Source organism: Pan paniscus, chromosome X, assembly GCF_029289425.2.
Source record: "Pan paniscus chromosome X, NHGRI_mPanPan1-v2.0_pri, whole genome shotgun sequence".
Lineage (NCBI taxonomy): Eukaryota > Metazoa > Chordata > Mammalia > Primates > Hominidae > Pan > Pan paniscus.
Genome location: NC_073272.2, coordinates 130,303,252 through 130,329,296, shown reverse-complemented (window position 1 = coordinate 130,329,296; position 26,045 = coordinate 130,303,252). Strand labels below are relative to the sequence as shown.

Genomic DNA, 26,045 nt, shown 5'->3' with positions numbered 1-26,045 from the left:
ACTAGACTGTGAACTCCTTGAGGGCAGGGACCAGGTTTCATTCATCTCCATACCCATAGCATCCAGAAGAGCACTTGACACATGGTAGTCACCTAATAAATGGTTATTGGGTGCAAAGAATTGATAAACAGATTTGCATGAATATAACTGGGGACCTTGGTAGCACAGAGTGCCAAATGCTATGAAAAGACTAGGTGTTTGCTACATTTGCTACTTTTGCTGAAGAAAGGAGTAAATTAAAGTGCCCATAATTTCATGAAAGACCTACTTTTTCCCTCTTTTCTTCACTCTCCCCTGGTTATCTTACCTTTTTCTTTCCTATCATTTACCTATCCAGACACCTATTCCTTAGCCCTGCCCATTACTTTGCTGCTCTTGACAGAGTTCACCTTCCTCCTGCCCTGATACTTTGCCAGGAAACATCCTTCCTTCTACCCACCCAAGTCCAGTACACTCCGTCCTTGACATCACTCTCAAGTTCATCTCCTACTCATAGACTCTGCTGCTGGGACTATAATTTGATACAGCTCTTCTGGAGAGCAATTCGTCAATATGTATCAGAAACCTTAATAGAATACAGCTTTTAACCTACCACTTCAACTTCTAGAGCTCTATGCTGAGGAAACAATCATGATGTTTCCAAAAATTTAATACTCAGGACATCTATCCCAGAGTTCTTTATACTAATAGCAAAAACAAAAAAAAAAAAAAAAGAAAAAAAAGAACATCTTAAATGTACAATACTAGGGATTTGAATGAAATCAATTGTGGTACATTTATAGAATGGATTACTAAGTAGCCTTGTAAGTTGATTTTACCAAACAATATTTAATGATGTGGAAAATTGTTTTTGATATATTAAGAGAAAATTCACATCATAGAACTCTCAGTACAGAGTGACAGATCCCAGTTTAAAAACATATACATAACACACGCACACACACACGCACACGCACACACACATCTGTGTAGGCATACATAGGAAAAATCCTGTAATGGTAAACACAGAAAAAAATATTAATAGGGGTTTGCTACAAGTAGTAAGATTGCATATGACTTCTACTTTTAACCTTTTGCATATTTTTATTTTCTAATCTACAGTATATTTGTTAATTTTTAAAAAGTTATTTTGACCAGGCACAGTGGCTTACACCTGTAATCCCAGCACTTTGGGATGCCAAGGCAGGCGGATCACCTGAGGTCAGGAGTTTGAGACCAGGCTGGCCACCATGGGGAAACCCCGTCTCTACTAAAAATACAAAAATTAGCCGGGCGTGATGGCATGCGCCTGTAATCCCAGCTACTCGGGAGGCTGAGGCAGGAGAATTGCTTCAACCCAGGAGGCGGAGGTTGCAGTGAGCCAAGATTGCACCACTACACTCCAGCCTGGGAGACAGAGTGAGACTCTGTCTCAAAAAAAAAAAAAGTTATTTTAAAATGTTTTCCCGGTGTCCACCATTGTCTTACTTTGGGGCATACCTTCCACCCCCCAACACACATGCATCACTTCTAGCCTGGATTACTGCTGCTTCCAGCCTGCTTCCCTTCTAGTCTACTCTTTACCAATGCTGACAGAATGATTTTTGTAAATCACAAATCTAAAACCATCCAGTCTCTATATAAAATAGTTCAAAGGCTGTCCATTGTCTTCAGAGTAATATCCAGACTTCTTAGACTGCCTGATAAAAGCTTTGAAAATCAGCTCCCTGCTTGCTCCTCTAGTATTAGGTTTTCCTTCTGTGATTTACTTTTCTGGGGGGTCTTTGGCCAGTGGCAGGCACATAATAGGTATTTAATTAATGTTAGCCAATGTTGATGTGGACTGTATGGATTAGCTATTTTATGCCAGGCAATCTACTGGTATTTAATTCTCAGAGCAAAAATATTAAACACATAAAATAGTTATTCCTATTTTACAGATGAGGAAAACTAAATACATCAAAGCGAGAAGAAAAGTTATCATAATAAAGGGCATTTTTTAAAGAGAAAATTTAAAACCTCCTGCCATAACTCTGTTTTCTTTATTTTCCAGCAATCCTTGCTGGTCCTTGTCAGGAAGAAAACAGGCTTTGTACACTCCCTTGGGCAAGTTATATGTGACCACAGCATAACAAGAACAGCCAACTGACATGATCTCACCCTGTCGTGGTTCACATTGTGCTCATGTACGGAAATCTTTCCTTTGTGTACATAACACTTCACACAGGAGAGATGGAATAGCTCCAGTTGCTCTGTTTTTCTTTATTTTTTGAAATTCTGTGTCATTTGGGATGGGGATGTCAACAGAGAGCTACAGAAAACTGTGATAGAATTGAATGTACAAGAAACAATGTGTCTCATGGGAGCCGATGTCATTGGTTAATTTATTTTTTTAAATGTGATGTAGATGTATTTTCCAGCAATCTGTCCCCAGGGAAGACCTTGGTTGAATTCAATAGTTAATCCTACTTACAGAACGCAGCCCATGTGTGCACTATATTCTTGCATTGTTAAGTTATTTTAGACATATGTAGTGGATTACCATACGACATACAGTCGAGTGTATATAGGATATCTGATTTTCTCTACAATAACGTATCAGTGGTCATTCAGGATCCTGAAGTGTAGTCTTCCCTTCATTTTCCTTACAGATAATACCCATTGTGCAAAAATGGATGATTTCTAAGGGATGGAAGTCCTAAGCATGAGTCATCTGAGTAAAATATTTCTTTATAAGGAACTGTTACTTTTAAATACTCCAGGAAAAAAAATCTATAGTTTTCCTGCTACATGATCAAATAATTTGAATGTAGAAATTACAGATAGGGTTTCACTTCATTCGATGAATTATTGTAGGCTTACTATGTGAAAGCACTCCGTTAGGCACTGCACTAGATACTCATAAATACCCCTTTTAATGCCTTCTGTATAAAAAGAGAAAGAACAAGGGAGAGAGAGAGCAAGCAAGCACACAAGAGTAAGAGAATTCAAGAGCAAATAAAAGAGAAAAATTTTAACAAGTGGGCCCATCTTATAAATGAAAATTCACCCAGCTGAAAATTGGGATATGTACCCGTGGGGATGTGTGGTTTTTTGTTTTTTTTTTTCTCAGTGGGATAGCTAGGCAAAAATGAGCTACCAGATAGCTGATAAGCAAATGATCTGCTTCTCTGTTTACAAACAGTATGAGAGAAGGAACAGTGACTTTCTGTGCTTCCCAGCCCTGCACAAGCCTGCTGGTGATGTGAGAGTTATGATTGTGTCAGCTTTTCCAGGGTTTCTGTCTCTGCTGCAGAGATTTGGCAGACACCTCAGACAAATTTTATGTCTCTTAAATCTTCCTCAAGCTAGGCTTGGCTCTTAGATTTATATGTGCAAAAAAGTAAAGTGTTTACCAGTCTGACATTTTTGAAGATCAAAACAGACTTAGTTTAAAAAAAGAAATCAGCATACACCTCAGTTTAGTCAGAAAGACCTAATTGCTTTTTGCTATTTGTTTAAAACAGCCCAAATGTGTACTTTTCAGAAATGGCCACTGATCATATGTCTAAAGATTTATGTTCTATCCCTCAGTGTTGCTTCCTTTTTTTCTTGCCTACAAAGTGTAAAGTTTTGCTGAAGTCTTAATTTTCCTTTTTTTGCCTTTACTGATACATAGTATAAAACACTGTAGGATGGAAACATGGTGAAATACATTGGCAATCTAGGAGGAGAAAAAAGATAATTTTTATTAGCTCTGCTTCCCTCCCCTTTCTGGTGCTCTGTTTTTCAGTGGTCTCTTACTCACAAAATGTTGTTCTTTAGCATAATAACGATAGGTGAGTAGAAGAATCAAAGAGCTTTCAGTGACCACACTTTAACAAAGCTGGTCCAAATGCCTCGGTAGGCAGAGCACAAATGAATATGGCAGTCATTCAGGAGAATTGAGACACTATGGAAAATGTTACTTCAGAGAACAACATTGCTTTAGTGGTGAACTATGAAAGATAAGGATGGAGAAATCCCCAGTAAGGGCCCTTGTCATCTGCTCCAGCTGCTCTTCATTTTTAGCCAGCAACAACTGCTAATAAGAGTTTCCTGGGATAGAAACTGCCCCACAATAAGCCCCCATAAGGTGTCCTCCTATCAGCTTTTCTTCAGTCAGGTCCTCAAACATACTTCACTAGGATTACTCTGGTCACACACCATTCTAATTTTCACCTTTCAAGAGATGCTGAGTTTGACTTCAAGGAGTACTTGATGTTCAAACTCATTCATTCAATAGACATTTGAGCATATATACAGGACCAGACCCTATGCTAAACACCAGGACTATAATAATGAATTTGATGTGATGTAATCCCTGCCCTTAAGGAGCTCACAGTCTAATAGGGGAGATAGACATTCAAACCAGTGATCGTATTTTGATGTGAAAAGCACCCAAAAGAGAGAGAAGGTGTTCTGGGAATATGGAGGAGGGAATTACAGCTGGGGGTGGACAACTTAGAGATCAGAGTCTAACTGTGCTGAATCATAAAGGATGAGGGGCATTGCCTAGTCTCTATGTGGACAAAGAGGTGATGGGCAAGGATTCCAGGCAGAGGGACCATCAACACATGCAAGGCAGTCAAATGTGTAAAACTGCATAGTTCAGAAAAAGGTAAGATATTGTGTGTGAACCACTGAAAGCGTGGGAAAGGGGGACAGGATAAGAGTCTGGAAAGGTATCCTGTGGCTGGTTGGGTGAAGTAAGTCAGCTTGCTAAGAAGTATGGCCATTGTCCTATATGTAGGGATGAGTGAACACAGGGTTTTAAATGGGAGGAGTAACATGATTGCACTGGAGGTTGGACTTCATGGGGGGAAAAGCTGAAGACAGATGAAGTCCACTTTCTTTTTTTAAAATTTTATTATTTTTATTTTGAAATACTTTCAATTTAGAAAAAAGTTGAAAGAATGGTATAAAGAATATTAAAATAACCATTTGAGAATAAAATTTTAACATGCTTCATCATTTCTGAATATTTTATTTGAATCTTCTACCAAAAAAAAAAGGATATTCCATATATAGCTACAATACAATCATAGACGTCAGGAAATTTTCTTTTTTTTTTCTTTTTTTTTTAATTTTACTTTAAGTTCTAGGATACTGCGCAGAACGTGCAGGTTTGTTACATAGGTATACATGTGCCATGGTCAAGGATCTAGAACCAGAAATACTATTTGACCCAAGCAATCCCATTACTGGGTGTATATCCAAAGGATTATAAAGTCCACTTTCTAATTTGGCAGTCTTTGAGAGGTTTTACCCTAATCACTTGCTACTATTCAGCAATGCCATCTCTGCTAGGGTTTCTTTCCATATACAGAGATCACTTTGAACAATTGTTTCCTTCTGCACACAGGACATAACTTCCTGCACTCCTTCACATGTTACTCAGATGAATATTCATTCTTTCCAACTCAAATCAGTGATTCTAGCAGTAATTGAGGTTTGATTATCATGAAGGAAAGAAATCAGTTTTGAAGCACAGCAGCTTCATTTCAAAAGCATTCTATGAGGCGTATATTTATTGCTTGCTGAGTCAGCAGGGCTGAGGCACGTGCTGGTCAGCTGCCCTTGGGATTTGGGGGAGGAAAAAGGAAAGGCTGAAGAGATGTCAGGAAGTGGCTATTTGAAAAATAAGCAGCAACCAGCATGTTGGAAATCCTTAAACGTCACATCCAGATATGGGAAGTGGATAGACGTACCAGATGTACATGAATATAAAACAAATGCATGTTGAAGGTACCTGTGCCCAAACAAATTGTACCATCTAGCCAGTCAGTTTTAGATCATGTTCTTTCCCTGACTCAGATACTGTAAATGGCTTCCCATTATCCATAGGATGAAGTCCAAACTCTTCAGCCTGACCTTTAGTACTGTCTGCAATCTGGCTCCAACCTACCTTTCTAATCTTTGTACTTCTGTCTTACAGAACTCTGCTCCAGCCAGTTACCCTTTCAGACACTGCTTTGGCATTCCGTTACTTACAGTGGGAGCCCTCTCAGGGGCTGTATTTTTTACTTCTTTGAATTCCCCAAAGTGCCTAGCACAGTGTCTTGCATATAGTAGGCCCCCAAGATATATCTGTGACTGTTATTTTTCCCCACCCTTCCACCATTGTTTCCAATATCTCTACTATTAACCCAATGCCCTCACTACTGAAAATGGCAACTGAGACACTAGGTAAAAGAGGTTGGTCCTCAACAAATTATCTTTTAACTTTCTAGTTTGAAGTACTTTTAAATACAGAAAAATTGCAAGCATCATATAAGAATTCTTATATACCATTTGCTCAGATTCACCAATTGTTATTATTTTGCCCTATTTGCTTTATACTTTTCTATATAATTATAATTATTTTGTTCTGAAACACTTGTGGTTGAATAAGCCATACCCCTTTCCCCCTCTCCTTTTTGTCAACCTTTTATTGTGAAAATATTCAAATACAGAGAAAAGTTAAAAGAATTACACATTGAACACCCAGATACTCACCATTTAGATTCTACAATGAACATTTTGTTGTATTTGCTTTATCACCTATTAATCTATCCATTCCTTTCTGCATTTCAGATTAAGTGGCAGACATTAGTACAGTTTTAAAAAATTTTTCAGTATGCATATCATTAACTAGATGAACAAACTCTTTTGTGCTCTGAAATCAACCAAGTCATCCTGCATTATACCTGCATTTACTGTGTTGCCAAAACTCTAGTCTGTGTATCTTAGATCTGTTTGGCCATGGATCACATGTCTTTTTCATTAACTCTTGGATGACTTTCTATTTCACCTAGTGTCGTGCAAGGCACACATTCCATAGACAGCACTTGATGCTGATGAGCAGAAACAGAGCTAGTGCCAGAGGAAGAATCATGATAAAACCAGAATAAACTGGGGAAGGACAGAAGGGAATCTGAGAAGAGGGCCACAGGTGAATAGGAAAGAAGCCAGGGCTTGAAGAATTGGGGGAAAGCAGGATGTCTCCACCTGCCTGGTACTTCCAGCAGTACTGTCTGCTACTTCCGAGCTTTTTCTTTAAAAGGATGGGTTCCAGGAAACTAGGGACAACTGCTGCTAAGCAGAGCACATGACAAGTTTCCTTGCTACTCTTTAGGAAACCCCAATTAATGTATTCATGTTGCTTCATGAATATGCTGATTTACCATAAGATGCAAGTTAGTTTTGGAGAATGTACGGAGACCACTGAAAACCTTCCAAACTATATCTGTGCTATAACCAAAGAGCACTTAAATTCAGTGAATCCCAGTGTCGTTTTCCTTTATAACCTTTTCTTTCTTGTATTGCTGTGAATACAAGGATAGCTTTCATCGGTCTTTACTGAGTTGTCATTTTGTGTCAAGTACTATGCGAGATGCTATCAGATCACTGACACTTTCCAACAGCCTGACAAGGTAGGGACTACTTCCTCCCCATTTTTCAGATAAGAAAACTTGAGACACAGCATGGTTAACTGTCTTGTCCATAAGACAGAATTCAAGAAATTCAGGTCTGCCTGACTCCAGAGCCCAGTATTCCTAACCGTTATACCAAACTGTACAATGAAATTTAAAAAAATGTCAACCCAGTATAAATGCAAGTAAATTTACTTTCACTGTTTTGAATCAGCATGTAATTTATTCACTAAGCAAGCCCAATTGAATCAGTGAATTAAGAACTATTCCTTTAATTCTTAAGATATTGTTATAGTAATGGATTCAAATTGCCTGAGTTCGAATCCCAGTACCAGTCAAGTACTGTAAGCAAGTCACTTAGCATCAGTAAGCCTTAGTTTCCTTGCCTATAAAGTGAGGATAAAAGTGTCTGCTATAGGAGGATTACTTGAGCCGAGGAGTTCAAGGTTACAGTGAACTATGATTGTGTCACTGCACTCCAGCCTGCGTGACAGAGCGAGACCCTTTCTCAAAAAAAAAAAAACCATATAGTGTTGTATTGTGAAGATTGGTTAAGAAAATTATGTAAAATTTGCCATGTCTGACATGCAGTAGGGGCTCAGCCTATACTAGATCACTGTCATTTCTTTCCTTTTCCTTTTATTGGACCAGACAACTCATCTGTAACTTTCACTTGAGGAAAACAAACTATTCCTGAAACATTTTTTTGAGGAGAGACATTCTGAAAAAGTATATTAGGTTATTTCTGAGGCTGAACAAGGACAGTTACCAACTCTTAAATGAAGTGTATTTCTTTTAAAAAAAAAACTTTTTAAAATTTTATTTATTTATTTATTTAAGAGGTGGGATCTCGCTCTCTTGCCCAGGCTGGTCTTGAACTCCTGAGGTTAAGTGATCCTCCCACCTGGGCCTCCCAAAGTACTAGGATTATTGGTGTGAGCCACCATGCCCGGCCAAGTATATTTCAAAATAAGCTAGAAACATGAATCCTTAAAAGAGTTGGGGTGGTCCATCTCTCTGCCTCCTGCAGATTAAGGCTAAATTGTGACTTTATCTGTTTCATCACTAGACTAAATTCCACAGTTGGCATAGACTATTAAAACTGGGATATTGGCAATCCCAGCCTGGCCATTTCATGGCAAGCAAGCTGAGGCTAAGAGAGTAGAAGTGACTTGACCAAGATCAAACAGTGAAGAAAATCAGGAGACGTCAGTTCTTCTGACTCCTTATCCAGTGTTCATTCTGTGGTTCCCTTGTCAGCTTTCAGACAGGTGAAACCAAGCCTTGCTGTGTGTTCTTTGCAGGAGCTTGGGCTGATTAGACTCTCAGGGTTTGGTGCAAGTTTGATTGATTCAGAAAACATGAAACTTTGTTCTGGTTCAAATCAGCTTGCTAGTTTTTGTTGCTTTCAAACTGTTACAATTTCTGTTTTGTTTGGAATTTAGCAAATTAGTGTTGTGTCTTCCCGTTTAAGTTCATGGTTTGGTTCAAGTTCTTAGTTCTTTGAAATCTTCCACTAGGACTTTTGTTTTTGACAAAAATACTCAGAATCTGGGGTGGCTAGTGATGGAAATTCATTTGAAAAAAATCAGTCAGGCTTGGTGACGGCTGCCGAGGAGGAGCTTGGGTGGTTTAGGGAACCATTAGTGCTTACATTCTGGAGCTTGAAATCGGGATAATGGAAACAGTGCAATGGTTTTTGGTATGCGTGTTTGTTTTTATAAGGATGCTTTCATTGCCCTTCTTGCTAATCTGGGTTGAAACTACTGCCTCCCACCTCATTGCCTTTTGGGACACTCTGTCAGTCATATTCCTCATTTTTTGACCGTCAGAAAGAAGCTAACAAAAAAAAAAATCATCTTTCCTGTCCTTTCCCTTTACTTTGAATGGTCCTTCTGAGGAACTTGGGGAATATGAATTTCAAGCTTAAATTTGTGAAGGAGTTTAGTTGCAATGCCCAAAGGCAGAACAGTCCTATTCTGAAATACAGCCTTTGTTCCTTTCTTACCAATGTGGTTTTAAAAGTCACAGGCAAGCCTCCTTTGCTGAACCTGAAATTGGACTGACACCTTCCTTAGTGGGCAGCCATGCTGCCAGTGAGGCTGTGGTGGACGGTAGCAGGGATGAGGCCTCTGGAGAATTGTATCCCACCTGCCTCACTTTCTGAATGGCAGAGGAAAGTGAGATCTGGTGCTAGGGCTGTCAGTACCTTTTCAGGCTCTTGACTGTTTCCCTAAGCAGTTGGAAGGCTAGGATTGCAGCTTTGATGGTTAGGGGGCCACTCCCAATACCTCAAAAGACAAGCACTTTTTATTATAGTAGGTGAGACTTTGGATGATTTCAGCAAGTATGTTTCTGATTAGAAAGCTCTCACTTTAGATTCATTTTCTCTTTTCTCCACCCCTCCCCTCTGTTTCCCTCCTCCTCTCTTGTCTTTTTCTCCCCTTCCCCCTTTCAGCAGCTCACTTGCTCTTAGCTACCAATTACCTGTTATGTGATTAATATTATCCTTTTCCCAATTGGCTTAACATAGATTTTGGATATATATTTTACTGGCATCTTCAGTAGTAGCAATGACGTTCAAAGGGGCAATTAGAAAAAGTTTTCTTTCTTCTTACAAGAAGTAGGATGGGCACTTGTTTGAGGGCACAGATAGCAGTGGATGGGACCAAGAGGAGCTGACATCTGATATCCCTGCTCTATCCCCCACCTTTCTTTTGGCTGCTTCAGATTTGGTTCATGTGGACAAACACACTTGGGAACCACTATACAGATGGAAATCAGGACATGTGGGATTTGGCTGAACCAAAGATCCCCAAACATTGCCTGGATCATTTAGTGCCCCAGGTGTGGCCACCCCAGGACTTCATGTGCTAAAATTGTGTCCCAGCTGAAGCCAGCTGGTCACTGTATATATAGGATCAAGGCAGCTTGGAGCCTCATAAAGCATAACTTTGGATTTTTACCTTGTGGATTTAGATTTAGTTAATCACTTTGAATCCTACCCCAACACACTGGGCAATGAGGATGTAACAGGCAAATAGAAAGCTTGAACAAAAGGAGATGCTCATTATCTAGTAGTTTGCATTCCAGATGGGACATAATGCTAGACCATATGAAGAAAAATGGACTGACTTTCCAGAAAGGAAAGAGAGAATTTAGAGGGCTCCAGTCTCTTTAATAAACTTTTGATGTATTATTTTAAAATTTTTTCAAAAACGTTCCCTGCTATAGAATTTTAAGAGCAAACAGCGATTCTGTCTAATTTAAAAATTGTAAGAATTGAGCAGTGTTTCATGAAATTATATTAGTTCTTTCTTTTTATTTGCCTTATGTGATAGAGGTTCCTCACTTCAATCATTAAGGCAAGATTTGTTTAGGGCATGGTAGTAATAATCCCATACAATTGTATAGCCCTTTACAATTTACATAAGGGTTTTCATACCTATTATCTCATTAGCTGTTCACAGCAATCCTGTGAGACAGTCAGGATAGGTACTATTATCTCCAGTTAACAAATAAAGGGAACTTAGGCTCAAAGAAGCTAAGTGACTTGGCCAGAGTCACATAGTTAGAAAGTTGTAGAACTGGAAGCTGAACCCAGGTTTCCTGATACCCAGCCCCAGTGCTCCTTCGGTTGTATCATATTTCCTCCCAAAGACACTATCTCCTTTTTGTTCCTACTCATGATTAATTTTAAAATCCGTCTAAAAATGAGCTTTAGTTTAGTGGATGAGTAAAACTGAAGCACTTACATGTAAAGTGCTTTCTCAAGTCACCTATGAAGTGGGTCCTGCACATAGCTCTTGGCTTTTCACCTTCATTTTAACTGAACTATTTTTAAGTAGATATAGATTTGTTTTTCAGTGTTAAATATATGGACAAAAGTTGTGTGATCCCCTGATTATAGGTGTGAAAGCTGCGCTTGGGGAATGGGACTAGGGATGAAGAATTGCCTTAAAATAATTAGCTTCTTGCCTTTGTGTTAAGAGATGTCATGTTCAATAGAATTTAATTTCTTTATACTTCCTTTGCTTCCAGCCTTTTAAAAATACAATTCTTTAGGGAAAATTAGCAAATATTCATTCTGAATGTTGATTTCTCAGGAATAAGGGTAGCCAGAGGAAAGAAAAAGCAAAGGGGTGACTTTCTGTGCCCTATAAGAGTGGGCAAACATTATTTTGTTTGGAGCTGTGAGCTAAGATTTCTTCCAAGGCATGCAAATCGTAAAGTTCTGATTTGTCAACTGCATGCTGTTTCTTTAGGCACTGATGTATGAAATCCCGAACGAATTCTCCAATGAACATACTGCTAATTGCTTCTCCACCTGCTCTCCAACCTCCTCCACCCCACCCCCTCCACTCCCAATTCAGCCTATAAGTGTCCGTCATTGGAGATGGATGGTGACACATGCAGTAATAGCAATTCATAAAAGCCAGTTCCAGCCCTTGTCTTCAAGGCTCCTGGATTTTCCACTGCCTGCTTTTGTGTAAGTGAAGTGGATGGAAGTGCTACTGGCATCAGAATCCTCCTCCCTATGCTCCGTTGCTGAAGCTCAGTTGCTCGGCTGGAGCTGAGCTAAACAGAAGCGTCAGATCTAAGCTGAATTATAGCTATTTTTCTTTTTCCTCAATGGGGTGGGTGGGTTAGGGATAGGGTATAGTGGGGGTTTGGGGTGCTTTGACTTTTCTTCTTGTGGAGAGAAGAGGGTAAGGAGAGAATAACTCACGATAGGATACAACGTGAAACAGTTCCCTGAAGAGTGTCACAATGTTCCTGGTACAATATACAGGTATAGTATGTTTTGTTTTATCTGAATTTCCCCTTTGTTTCAAAGTGCATTTCTTTCTTTTATTTTTCCTTCAGTTCAACTGTACTGAAGGACAAATAGGGTTCTAATGAGCTAAACAAAATAGCTGCATAAAACATGCCTGCCCCCAGCTATAATGTTTGTAGCAGATTGCTGTATAAAATCTGCGTTTTCTGTTAAACTGGTAGTCCTGATCCCTTAATTGTGCATGCTTCTCTGCTGTATTCTTGTATTGAATTTCTCAAGTCTTATGTCTGCAACTGGTAGTATGTGATATAGCTTAGAGTGTTTGCACAGAAGACAGTGCTTTGGAAGCAAAAAGCAATTTTTAAACACTTAGTGTGTTATGTTTCTCTAGAGTTTATTAACTCCTGTATTTGTTAATTGGTTGTATAGATTTGGGATATACCTAAGAGTGGGGAAACTTCAAACAGGAAGCATTCCAGGACACATCTGTTTGGTAAATTTAGTTATTTTTCATTACTGAACTCAGGTTGATGAACATTATATATTATTGTTGTTTGTTTATTCTCCTGATAGAAAAAAAAAAGTGCTGGAAACAGCAAAGCTACAAATACGAGCCCCAAACCATCTGTATTGTAAAATATCCTTGGATCAAAAGTGTTTCTTAAGTATTCTCTTAAGCTTTCAGAAACATAATGGTCCATAATAATGAAGAAGATTCTGATCAGGTATGGGCGAATGTTTTTTGAAAGGCTTCTTACACAGCAGTTAGACAGAAAGGTCCCTTGCAAATGAAAAACCCTGAGAAAGTTTCACTTTCTTGCTGCACAGAACAGAAGCTTAGTTCCTACAACCACGTTGTTTTGATAAGTTTGAATATCATTTGTTGTCAAGGACTTTCATCTCCATTGTTGCTTTATTATTCTTAAAATATTATGCTCCTACGCTTAACAGCTAAAAGATCATGTTCTATTTTGATGCGTGGTTTGACAGTTGATTTCGCTCCTCATTAATTGGACAGCATGCAGATGATGTGGAGAAGTGAGTGAGTGACAATATTTCAAGGTTACGTTGAAGAGCATACAGTGAACCTTAGTGCCTGGACCAACAGCTGCTGAATTGAATTGTCTGCAATTAAAGCAACAGCAGGTTTGTGTAGTCTCCCTGCAGCCCATTTATTTGAATTTATAGCTTCAGTTTCTTCTTTGAGTATTGGTTGGTTGGTTCTGCTAAGTGTTGGAAAGTTGTGCTTGCTGGATGTTTTCTCTGTATTCCAATGCATGCTTGACTCTAGAAGAGCCTTCTGTGTACATTTTAATGTGAGAAGTTGTTGAGGCTTTTTTCTTACGGTTAAAACCAGAGATTGTCTTATTTTCTCCACTATAAAATTAAATAGATTTACATGGAAAATATTGCTTTGTTGAATAAATAGAGATTTCTCATGGACCAGTGTTACTGGTTTAAGTTTCTGGCAATGAAAAATGCTGGACTTTGTTATGCTACTGGAATTACTATATCTGGGAAGAACTTCTCTCTGCTAATAAAAATGTTTACACATTAAAAACGACATTATCTCCTTGCCAGCTCTCAATTCCACAGTGACCTAATGAATAATTTCAAATATAACTAGGTGGCTTTTATGACTGTATTTTATTTGTATGCTAATAGTGAATACATGTTTAATTCCTTAATGGTTTTACTCTATTAAAAATTACAATATTAGTGTAGTTGTTGGTTACTGAATGATAGTGGATGTGGTATAAAACATTTAGACAGTGATTTAATATATACTTTCTTAGTTCATTCTCAGTAAGTGTGAGGTCAGTGATATGATCTCCATTTTATAGGTAAGAAAACTGAGACTCAGGATGAGTAACTGGCCTGAGGTCTCCATCTAAGTGCAGCCTAAACTTACAGGTTACATTATCTGATTAAAGAATCTGTGCTTTTTCCTCCCTGATATCAGGCTGCCTCTCGGTTGATGGGTGCCAGGTAAATGTGACTTATGCTACTAGAGAAGGAGGATAAATTTGGTCATTTACTGAAAAATGTATTCTTGGATAGGACGCTAGAGATGTTTTCAAAACTACTTTTAATCCAGCATTTATTTGAATATGTGTGTGATTTCAAGATTAATTTTACAGATGTGTAAGAAACACTAGTGTTTTGATTAATGTGTACATCAATATGAATGAAAGTAGAGCTTTGTGAAATTTTGGGGAAGCAAAATGTTGTCTATTCCAAAAGGTTAGTATGGAGTATTTTCTCTTCTAAAAAGCTAGTTTGTTTGTACTGTTGTACTGGATGAACTTATAAGATTGTTTCCATGAAAGTATATGTATTTTAAGATATACTGGCTATGAATGTGAAGTGCTATATGTTTTTGAAATTTGAGTATTTCGTCCAGATCAGCAGAAAAAATATACAGCTAATTCAGGTTCACACTTTTCTTTCTTTCTGTCTGTCTCTGTCTCTGTGTCTCTCTTTCTCTCTCTCTCTCTCTCTCTCATAGATCAGCATTCTTATCTTTTAAAATTTCCAAATGGTTTCTCAATTTTAAATTAATTAGTTTTAAGGGAAAAAATGCTTTTTGTCCCACTGAAGAAAGGAATACTATTTAAAGCCACATTATCAGTTCAGCAAATGAACCCAACTACTTGAATGGCTCATACAAGCTCTCTGGTAAAACTTTCTTTAGGACCCCTTCAGTAAACATTCTTGAAGGGGCCATTTTTATATCTGAATTTATTAGAGACTGTCCCGTGTACTAGATTAATGACTCGATGTTCACGCCATAGACAACTCTTCTTCAGCATTTGACAATGAATATTTGAGAATGTTGATAAGAAAATGGGCCAGAGATAGAGCAAGTATTGTTATAATCTGTTTATGAGACTTTAAGATGGTAATGAATATATTATCTCAGATACCATGTAATTGGAATTTACCCTTATCTAAGATGATATCTTTATATTTTAACATATCTTAAAGTAAATCTGTCCTCGTATTATTTCCTTCTGGCAAAAAAGAAAGGAGGATGATATGAAGCCCTTTTATCATTCTTTAGACTTAAATGAATTTGACACTTAAAAAATACAGGTGGGAACTTCGGGGAACAGATCAGGATTAGAGGAAGGAGAACTGGGCAAACTAGGCATGAAATTGGAAGTTCCATATTAAACTTGGTTTCAGGTGGCAAATGTCCTATGTAGTTGGAAGCTCTGGCTAACATCCCTCACTGTGTTCCTTTTTCTAGGAATAGGCACTCTGAATATAAATGAAAAAGAATTTATTGGGGCTTTTAAAGAAATTGACATTTTCTTATTGGCTAAAGAAAAAGTCTTTCATCTACAAAATAGTTACTTTTTCCTTGTCTTGTTTGAGGCCAAGAAAAATTCAAGAGGGAGATTTGTAGGTTCTGGTTGTTCAGGGAGCTGAAGTTGAGTCGTCTGATGGATTTTCCTCTTTGGTACACCTATGAGCGTGTTTTAGAGGAGTGAAGGGCAGGTCTCATGGACGGGAATATAAAGGTTAGTATACACCAGTCCGTGGTGTGCTGGAGCCAGCTTGCACTAGCGTATTTAAGGGGATCACCAAGAATATTAACAAATTCAAAAATGTATTCATATTTGCCTTTTTCCAAAAAGGAATTAATATGCTTATTATGAATAATACAATAATTAAGGCATGCTATTTATGTAGGATAGTATACTGCAAATGGGGCTGCTAAACTATACTGATTGACATTATTGAGCATAGTACAGTTGAGTGTGTGTCTCCCCAGCCATATATAAACACAATAATAAGAATAGCTAACATTTGGCCAGGCACAGTGGCTCACACCTGTAATCCCAGCACTTTGGGAGGCCGAGGGGGGTGGATCACTTGAGGTCAGGAGTTCGAGTCCAGCGTGGCCAACGTGGCAAAACCCTGTCTCTACTAAAAATATAAAAATTAGCCGGGCATGGTGGTGGGTTCCTGTAATCTCAGCTACGTGGGAGCCTGCAGCAGGAGAATCGCTTGAACTCGGGAGGCAGAGGTTACAGTGAGCTGAGACCATGCCATTGCACTCCATCCTGGGCAACAAGAGCAAAACTCCGTCTCAGAAAAAAACAAAACAAAACAAAACAAAAAACAAACTAACATTTATTGAAAGCTTGCTCTGTGCCAGATCATGTTATAAATACCTTATATGTATGAACTCATCAATGCTCACAGCAATGCCATAAGGTAGACAGTAGTATTTCCATTTTCAGGTTAGAAAAACAGATACAGAGTTTAAGTATCCAGCCTACCACGTCACACAATTACTAAGTAGCAAGAATCAATATTGGATGGCAAGTTTGTCTTCAGAGCCAATGCTCTTAACCACTGTGGAGTATGCTGTATGTCTTTAGGGGTTCTTTATTAAAGAAACTGTTTGCCCACCTGTGTGCTACCCGGAGCAGATATCCCATTGTTCATGACTTCAAAAGACCTAGACAGTGTAGAGCTGTCTGCTGACCAGACTATTAAAAATTTTTACTTTCTTTCCAACCCCCATCGTTGGTAGTCTTTACTGACAAAGTGAAGGGGAACATTGCATCCCCAGGAATTTCTAAACATTGCTACTACTCATGTTCTTTCTTCAGATTTTCAGCTTTGCTTTTAAGATCTCTTTCATAATCTGTTGCTTCTCTCCATTCTCAGCTTTTTGCAACAAGAAACATTGACAGCCAAAGTGTAATTTTTCTTCCATGCAGCCAAATGGCCAAACATCACACATCTTCTCTGTGTCTACTCTCTCCCGACTCCATTTTATGCCTAACTGTTAGAATGTTCTTCCTAAATGCAGATCTTATCCTATCACTCCTCTCCTTAAAAATCCTCTAAAGGATTTTGCTTTTTTTTTTTTTTTTTCCAAACAGACATTCAGGGCCATCCATAGCCTTGTCCCAGGCACTCAGAATTCCCTTACACTCTTATCTCCCACTACACAACGCTCTCTATATCTTATTTACCTGCCACTCTAGACCACTTCTGGGTCATAAGTACACCCCAAATTTTCAAGCTCCTGTGCCTTTCCATACTGTTCTCTACATTTCAATTGCCATCCTTCCTTATCTCCAGAGATCGTAGAGCTGCTCAATATTTAAGGTTCCACTCAAATTATACCTGCTACTGTATTTAATATTTATTTTTGGTCTGTCTTCCCCCAATAGACTGAGTTCTTAAAGTCATGACCATATTTTACTTGTCTCTTAGCACATAACCTGGTGTCTTGCACACAGTTAGCACTCACATGCAGTATTCAGACCTTCAGCAGCTGCACCACCAGAGGTTTTTCTCCTCTTCTGCTAGCTAAAGGTTCCGAGCTGTTCCGAAGCCTGAGTTTCTGAAGCTGGATGGCTAAATTGCTTCTGCTTTGCATAGGTATTCTGGAATATTCTGTTCAAAAGTTTTTTTTTTCCTAGTGCAAGTACCTTCTTAATTTTTTTTTCTATACTCATCCTCGCTCAGATCTACTATACTTTGAAAGCTGTCTTTTGCCTTTGTGGAACATTTTGCACTTTTGTATAGCGATAAGGGCTTGCCTATGTACACATATTTAATACCATTCAAGAAAAGAAATCGGTATATGTAAAGTGATAATTGGAATTTTTGATGCATAATCACAGTGTTTCTCAAAATGTGGTTTAGGAATTACCTGTGACAGCGTTACCTAAGACATGTGTAAAATGTAGATTTCTGAATTCCCATCCCAGACCTACTGAATCACTCTGAGTGATCTGCATTTAGCAAACTCCCCAGGTAATTCTTCTGTATGAATGACTTTTGAGAACCACTATTCAAAGGCAAAAATGCTAAATTCTGATCTGTATTCTCTATGGATATTCATATTAATTACATTGTGGAAAAACTGTCCTGAAAATGGTTTGAATATTGTGTTCGAACACTGAAAGTCTTAGTTTCCTGATATCTAACCCAGTGCTGCCTGATGGAACTGTGTTAGATGATGAAGTATTCTGTATCTTTACTATCTATCTAACACAGTATCCACTAGCCACATGTGGCTATTGAGCATTGAAATGTGGCTACTTCAACTGAGGAACTGAATTTTTTTGTTTTATTAAGTTTAATTAAATGGATATTTAAATAATCACATGTGGCTACTGGATGTAGTACCGTCAGTGCAGCTCAAGAAGGTTTGGCTATCCAGAAGGAGTAATTCTCTTACAGGTCTAGATGGCCACAGTGATAATTGTATCAACAGGAAATCAAACTGGAATGTTGTTTCCTTTTACATATAGGACAAGCATTTCTTTTTATGGATAATTTAAATTTTAAAAACGGCCTAAAGTGAGTTATCCTCAGAAGGGATTTGACAAATTATGATCTCAACTAAATTTAAATGCAAGCTGCACTCTGCATTTCTCATCAGTACTGTTTTTCTCATATTGGCTTGCTGTTGAGGGTTGGCTGTTAAGTCTTGATTTCTGAGCTAGGGATAAGAAAGTTGAGTTAATCAGAAGAGCTCCTACCTTCAATGTTTATGTCATAGACACTTATATACATTTTAGCTCTCATAGTCCCTTTCACTATTTTCTTTTGGATTGTTCAACCCCTTAGCCACTCATGACTCACAACTTTTCAGCTTCCATTTCTTCCACGAATAAATCTTTTTTGAACCAGTAGTATATTCCTTTCAGGACTATTTTGTTATTTAAAATAGCATTAATACTTTGGAAGAAGTTGATCAGAAATGGAATGTAGTCTGTACATAAAGAGATATAAATGTAGGTCCTTTTATGTTTTGTTATTGTGTGGAGTTCATCAAGTATATTAGTTGTACTTGGTGGCTTTAAAAAGAACCCAGTGTCAAATTTCTAAAGTACTGGGAAAAAAAAATACATGGATAGAGTAATGTCCTTGACTATTGTTATCTATGGAAACTATATGGTAAGTAACTATGCCTGCTGGACCTGCCCTCTGTTGCCTAGATCCCAGTTCTTTGTATACTTTTCAATTGCTAAAATTTTTAGCACATCCTGAAATTCCCTTCTTTCTCTTTCCATTCTTCACTTTCTTTGGCTCAGTTTTCTGTTTTTAATGGACAGCAGGCATCCTCCCCAGCTTTTTTGTAACATTCAAACTCACTCCCAGAATTCATTGTTGTATCCAACCTCACTGAACTGCCTAGAGGAGTTCAAAACAGGTGTTTCAAAGTGCCTCTCAGGGCCACCCTGGAGCACTCTGCAAATAGGTTCTTTTGTTTTGAGGACTAAAGAGACAGTATCGCAGCTACAGTTTTGAGAAATGTGTAAAGAGAAAACCCATTTGGATCTAAAGGAAAATTTTAACTTCTTGCCTCTCCCTTCCCCCAGACTACATCTACAATTTTCAGTGACATTTTTACTTTGTTTAGGAAACCAGTCATTTCTGCTTTCAGTAAAAAAAGTTCACTCTGATCAGGATCCTTCCTAATTTAAACCAGAGTAGAGAAGAAGGGAAATATGTTTTAAAGGTATGCTATAGGACTATGCTAAGATATTTACATAAATTATTTTATTTAATCCTTGTTAGTACTCTCAATAAATGATAAGTTGTTCTTCTTAGCCGAGACTATATATACCACTAACTTGTCTAGAGCTCTGTCTCCAGAAACACTGCTCTTAGAAAGCCTGCATTCCTGTTGCTTTTTACTTATACACATAATTGTGAATGGTTACCTATTCTCTTACTCTATTTCTCTGTGGGTATGGGTGTTGAAGAGATAAGATGGGAGGGAGGGAGGGACGGAGGGAAGGAGAGAAAGGGAGAAGGGAAGAGAGAAGAGAGATTATCAGTACTAGGATATTCCCTCATAAAAATCCCAGATCTGCATAAAATGGGAGAATGTAAAGAAAACACTTCCTGTGCTAGCTGTGTATTGAACAGGAATTGGGATGTGTTTTAAGAGAGCTTCTGACTAAGGGGTTGTAAAGAAAGCCTTCTTTAGATTCTTTATACACTCTACTTATTGCCACTCGCTTGCCCAGCAGTCTAAGAGACTGCTGACTCTTGCTGCCAAACATGGTTGGCATTTTCCCAAACCTTGACCGTGGGGTTTGGAGGTGGAACAGGAATTGCAAAGAACCACAAGCCTTACACACTCTGCTGAGTCATGGAAATTTGCCCAGCTTATTCATTGGAAGTTGTACAATCTGCATTCACCTCAATTTGTGGTAAGGAATATGAGGAACGTAAAATAATTGTGACAATCCATATTTAATAAAAATGGCAATAAGCTGCAAGTAAATCAGACTATTCTGGAAAGGTTTTATGGGTGGCATTTTACATTTCGTCTTGGTTATAAATATCAAACAAATAAATATAAAACATCAAAAGTAATTTTGATTCATGCTTTTATACATCTACAAGTGACAGGGGATAGTAAACTATATTAAGAGTGTGCAATGTGATACATCATTTTAAAAGCCAGTATGGTTTTGAGTAACTGACATGGATATGGACAAATAACTTAGAGCATAGTAGTGAGAATCCCTTTTTAATTGGTAGTAAGACTATGCCCAAGTTTCCATTCTCTGGAACTGAGATGCTTGAAATGGAAAAGAGCAATTGAAATGCTTAAGGAATCTAGGGAGAGTGGTTTATGAAGGTAGGACACAAAGTAAATATGATAAAGACAGCTTGAGTAGTTCGTGAATATTGGCACTCACGACTCTTTTGAGTGGAGTGAGCAATAAAGAGCATAGTCTCACGGAAAAAGGAATAAGCACAGGCAGAAATATGACCACTGGAGGGATGAGCCTGGAATTCCAGTAGTGTCTCTCCCCATCTCAACTAGTATTCCCTGAGTGCCCTACCCATGTGCTTTGTGAGGCATTTAACAAGAAGGGAAAGAAATGGTCTGAGAAGAAATGGTTTGAAGGAATTGAAGTGAGAAGGACATAATTGTTTTGTCAAATATTAACAGCTAGTTAAAATAAAAGGAAACCCCACCCCGAAGCAAACTCTCCAGAACATTTCTTTGGCTGGCCTCACATTAAGGCCAGATGAAGCATAAGCTGTAGAGAAGAACCTCACTCTAACATGGAATATGATCTAAGGCAATGCCCTTCTTGGACCATCTCCACATGGATTTATTACTGGAAGTAACAGAAGGGCTATGTTAGAACATTAGAACACAGTTCCAAGGCATGAACACTGAGGTTGGGATTTATAGTAAGGCTCTGGTGTACTAGCTGGACAATGAGTACAATTTCATTGCAGATGTTTTCCATTGGAGATTTTTGACATGTCAGTGAGCCAGGATAAGTCAGCCAGCACTACTTAGCTAGCACCTACTGTATTGTGTTGCCTGTACTTGACCAATCCAGTGAGGGAAGTATTTGAAGCTGTTTAGCCATTTCTGATCCTCAGGGCACTATTGATAAGCTGCCCCTCCCAGGATAGTAAACTGCCCCTTGCTGTTGTGAAACAGGTGATGGATAAACAGCTTTTCTCATAGTATCTGTACTTCTCTCTTTTCAGTATCAAATCATTCCCAGTAAAGTGTAAAATGGAGTAGACGACTCCCCATGAGGTTTTAAATCTAGATCATAATGGACCACCTGCCAAATGCTTTCCCTTTATGATCCCAAGTTAAAGTTATTGACAGAGAGAAAAGCATTGCAAAATGGAGTGCCAGTTTCTTATGGCATTCATGGACTTAAGCCAAAATATTTAAAACGCTCAGACAAATAGTTCATTCAGGAGCTTTGGAAGCAACTTGTAAAAATCAACAGCCTGCCTATTCCATATCTGGGGAAAGGACAGAAGAGAGCGGAAGGAGATAAAAGAGTACGGAATGATTTGTATTCATTAACTATTATCAGTGTTAAGTACAATGTAGGATGTTGTTCTTACTAACATTTACGAAATGCTACCCTTAAACCTGCAGACTAAGGAAAGAGCAATCCAGTAGATGTGCCCTTTGCTAAATGATTGAGCCAGAAACAGCATATAAATATTAGAAATGGCTTAAACCACAGCATCAAGTTTTATTATTTCATAAGGAAGTCACTATTGGGACTTATGACTCTAGTGGGAATATGTAAGTACTCATTTATTTCCAGCTAATGAGAAAATTATTAAGAAAGAGAAAAGGGAGGTTTATAGATAAAAGTTCAGAAGGATTTTGTAATATAAGCATTTTAAAAGAATTTTATGGTTGTAAGAAACCTTAAAGGTTATCAAGTCATTTTCCCTCACTCCCTTTCATACATAATCTATTCCCTATATCTACTCCATCCTCAAGTGGTCAATCCAGTTTATGCTTAGATACTCCCAATAATTTAACACTCTCTACTATACGGTAGGAAATCTGATTTTTGAATAGCTCAAGTTATTGAATGTTTGCATAAATAAGCCAAAATCTCTTTTCAGCCTCTATTCAGCTCCTACTCTTAGACATAGTACCATCCACACAACCTACAAAATAAATTGAGGAGTTATGTAGTGTGGTGACCCTGATTCTACTTCCCCTTGCTGCTATGCCAAGCAACTGGTAGCCCTTCAAATGCTGGAAAACAATCATCATGTGCTCCGAGTGACTGTTTTTATTAACAGCTTTATTGATGTATGGCTTACATATCATACAGTTTACTCATTTTAAGTGTATAATTTAGTGATCTTTAGTATATTCACAGGGTTATGCAACCCTCACCAAAAATCTAATTTTAGAACATTTTTGTTACCCCCAAAATAAGTAAACCCAGATCTCCTTAGCCTTTAACTCCCAATTTCCTATACTCCCTTCCTCCAACTCCCAGTGCTAGGCAACTACTAATCTACTCTCTCTATAGATTTGCCTATTCTGGACATTCCATATGAATGGAATCATGAAATATGTGGCCTTTTTCTTCTGGCTTCTTTCACTTAGCATAATGATTTCAAGGTTAATCTGTGTTATATCACTAATCAGTATTTCACTCCATTTTATGGTTGGGTAATATTCCACTGTATGGACATAGCACATTTTGTTTATCTAGTCATCATTTGGGTTATTTCCATTTTTGGCTATTGTCAGTAATGCTGCTATGAGCATTAATGTATAAGTTTTCATGTGGACATATGTGTTCATTACTCTTTGGTATATATATACCTAGGCGTATATACCTGGGTCATGTGGTAACTCTATGTTTAACCTTTTGAGGAGGTGGCAAAAATGTTTTCCAAAGTGGCTGCACAATTTTACGGTCCTACCAGCAATAAATAAGCATTCCAGTTTGTCCACAATCTTGTCAACACTTATTATTGTCTGCCTTTCTTTTTATTTTATACTAATAGGTGTGAAGTGGTGTCTTATTGTGGTTTTGAAAATACTTTCTACCATTCTGTAGGCCTTCTTTTCACTTTTATGATTATATCATTTGTCTGAAAATATTTCTAATTTTGATAAAGCACAGTTATCTTTTTTTCTTTTGTTGCTTCTGTTTTGGCATCATATATAATAAACCACTGCTTAATTTCAAAGTCATGAAGATTCACTTTCATGTTTTCTTCTAAGAATTTCAAAGTTTAGCTCTTACATATAGGCCTATGATCCGATTTTAGTTCATTGTTGTATATGATGTGAGGCAGGGATCCAACTATAGTATTCATCTGGATATCCAAATGTCCCAGCATCATTTGTTTGAAAAACCACTTTTCTCTGTTGCATGGTCTTGACACTCTTGTCAAAAATTAATTGAAGGTAAATATAAGTGTTTATTTTTGAACACTCAATTTTATTCCTTTTGTCTATATGCCTGCCCTTACATTGTTACCACACTGTTTTGTCTATATGCCTGCCCTTATGTCAGTACCACACTCTTTTGATCTCAGGAAATGAGAGTCCTCCAACTTTGCTCTTCTTTAAGATTGTTTTGGTTTTTCTGGGTTTCTTGTATTTGTACATGAATTTTGGAATCAGTGTGTCAATTTCTGCAAAAAAAAAAAAAAAAAGCCAGCTTAGATTTCAAAAAGAATTACTCTGAATTTATAGAGAGTGACTGATTTTTAAAAGGCACACACCTCACTTAGAATAAGATCCCATGAGAGGTGACTCTGTACATAGTTTTCCTATACCCTTTCTTACCAGTAACACCACTTCAGAACCAAACCTATACCTTTTAAAACTACTTTTTAAAAAGTAGCCAGAATCTCCATGGTATAAATATGTAATATAAGACAACCAAAATTAAGTGCCCTGTTTAGTGACTCACACACTTCTTGCATTTGATTGGGATTATTCCTGAGTGAAGAAGCCAAGAACAACAAGTTGAAGGAGAAAATTAGCTAGGTCAGAGATGGTTTCTTTTTACTCAGACCCATCCTGGAGTGAGCACACATGCGTATGTTTGTGTGTGTCGGGGGGGGGCATGCATGTGTTGGTGTTAGTGTCTGTGTGGGCAGGGAGTGGCTGTGTGTATGTCTCTACATGTTTCTGTTTTAATCCTTGCATGCAGATATGTGCATATGCATAGGTGCACAAGTATGTGTGTATATGTGTTGTGTTTTTTGTTTTTTCTTTTAGATCCTAGCAAGATGCCTTTTGATAATGGAATAGAATGTTACAAATAGGCTTTGTGGCATTTCATCCTTTTAGATGAGCTTATTGAGATTTTGGAGTTACAGATGAATTTGGCCTTTCCACCTGAAAAGGGTATTATCTTTTATTTCATTGCTTTCCTTCTTCTGTATCTCATTCCCTTGCTTGGCACTAGTTTCTGCATTTGCTTCTTCTTGGTTATTAAGCTATAGTTCCACATGATTTCCATAGTTGACCCATTCCCCTCCACTGTTGTGATTACCTGTGCTGCCAACCCTGTGATGATGGCTTATTGGCTTTTGCCCTTTCTTCCCACTCTTTACTACCAAGGAGTCAATTGATCCGCAGAACCTTTCTAATTCTCTCACACTCTATCCCCCAGATGGTGTCAAAAGTGTCAGGTCATGTGTTTTTCAATTACAGATGGAACAAAGTATTTACCAAGTGGTTTTCTAGGACATGACAAACACAGCCTGGTACACTTCTTAGTTAGAGTATGGAGAATAGAAAGCTAGTCCTTAAGAATGAAGAGCATTCAATCAGGATTTGAAAGCTTAGTCAAGTAGAAAGCTGGTACTGTATGTGCCTCTAGCTTTTAAAAAATTCTCCTCGCTTTTCTTCGTTTGTTATACTTTAAGTTCTGGGATACATGTGCAGAACGTGCAGGCTTGTTACATAGGTATACATGTGCCATGGTGATTTGCTGCACCCATCAATCCATCATCTACATTAGGTATTTCTCCTAATGCTATTCCTCCCCTAGTCCCCCACCCCCTGACAGGCCCCCGTGTGTGATGTTCCCCTCCCTGTGTCCATGTGTTCTCATTGTTCCACTCTCACTTATGAGTGAGAACATGTCGTGTTTGGTTTTCTGTTCTTGTGTTAGTTTGCTGAGAAGGATGGTTTCCAGCTTCATCCATGTCCCTGCAAAAGACATGAACTCATCCTTTTTTATGACTGCATAGTATTCCATGGTGTATATGTGCCACATTTTCTTTATCCAGTCTATCATTTGTAGGCATTTGTGTTGGTTCCAAGTCTTTGGTATTGTGAACGGTGCCACAATTAACATATGTGTGCATGTGTCTTTATTGTAGAATGATTTATAATCCTTTGGGTATATACCCAGTAATGGGATTGCTGGGTCAAATGGTATTTCTAGTTCTAGATCCTTGAGGAATCACCACACTGTCTTCCACAATGGTTGAACTAATTTACACTCCCACCAGCAGTGTAAAAGCGTTCCTGTTTCTCCACATCCTCTCCAGCGTTTGTTGTTTCCTGACTTTTTAATGATCACCATTCT

The 26,045-nt window shown here is 38.1% G+C and overlaps 1 protein-coding gene across 7 annotated transcripts in view; it reads left to right on the top strand.

The window, feature by feature from the left end:
* ENOX2 (ecto-NOX disulfide-thiol exchanger 2) overlaps positions 1-26,045 on the top strand; it is a 277,973-nt gene that overhangs the window by 4,044 nt on the left and 247,884 nt on the right. The window contains exon 3 of one of the 7 annotated variants that reach the window (XM_063601710.1): positions 13,208-13,335. The exons of 5 other annotated variants lie outside the window; for them this stretch is intronic. Coding sequence is in view for 1 of the 2 variants with exons in the window: in XM_034949448.2 (XP_034805339.1) it covers positions 12,183-12,204 (22 nt within the window). In the remaining variant the exon portion in view is untranslated. Of the gene's footprint in view, positions 1-12,072; positions 12,205-13,207; positions 13,336-26,045 lie in introns of those variants that run through there. One more of the 7 variants, XM_034949448.2, reaches the window with a different exon arrangement.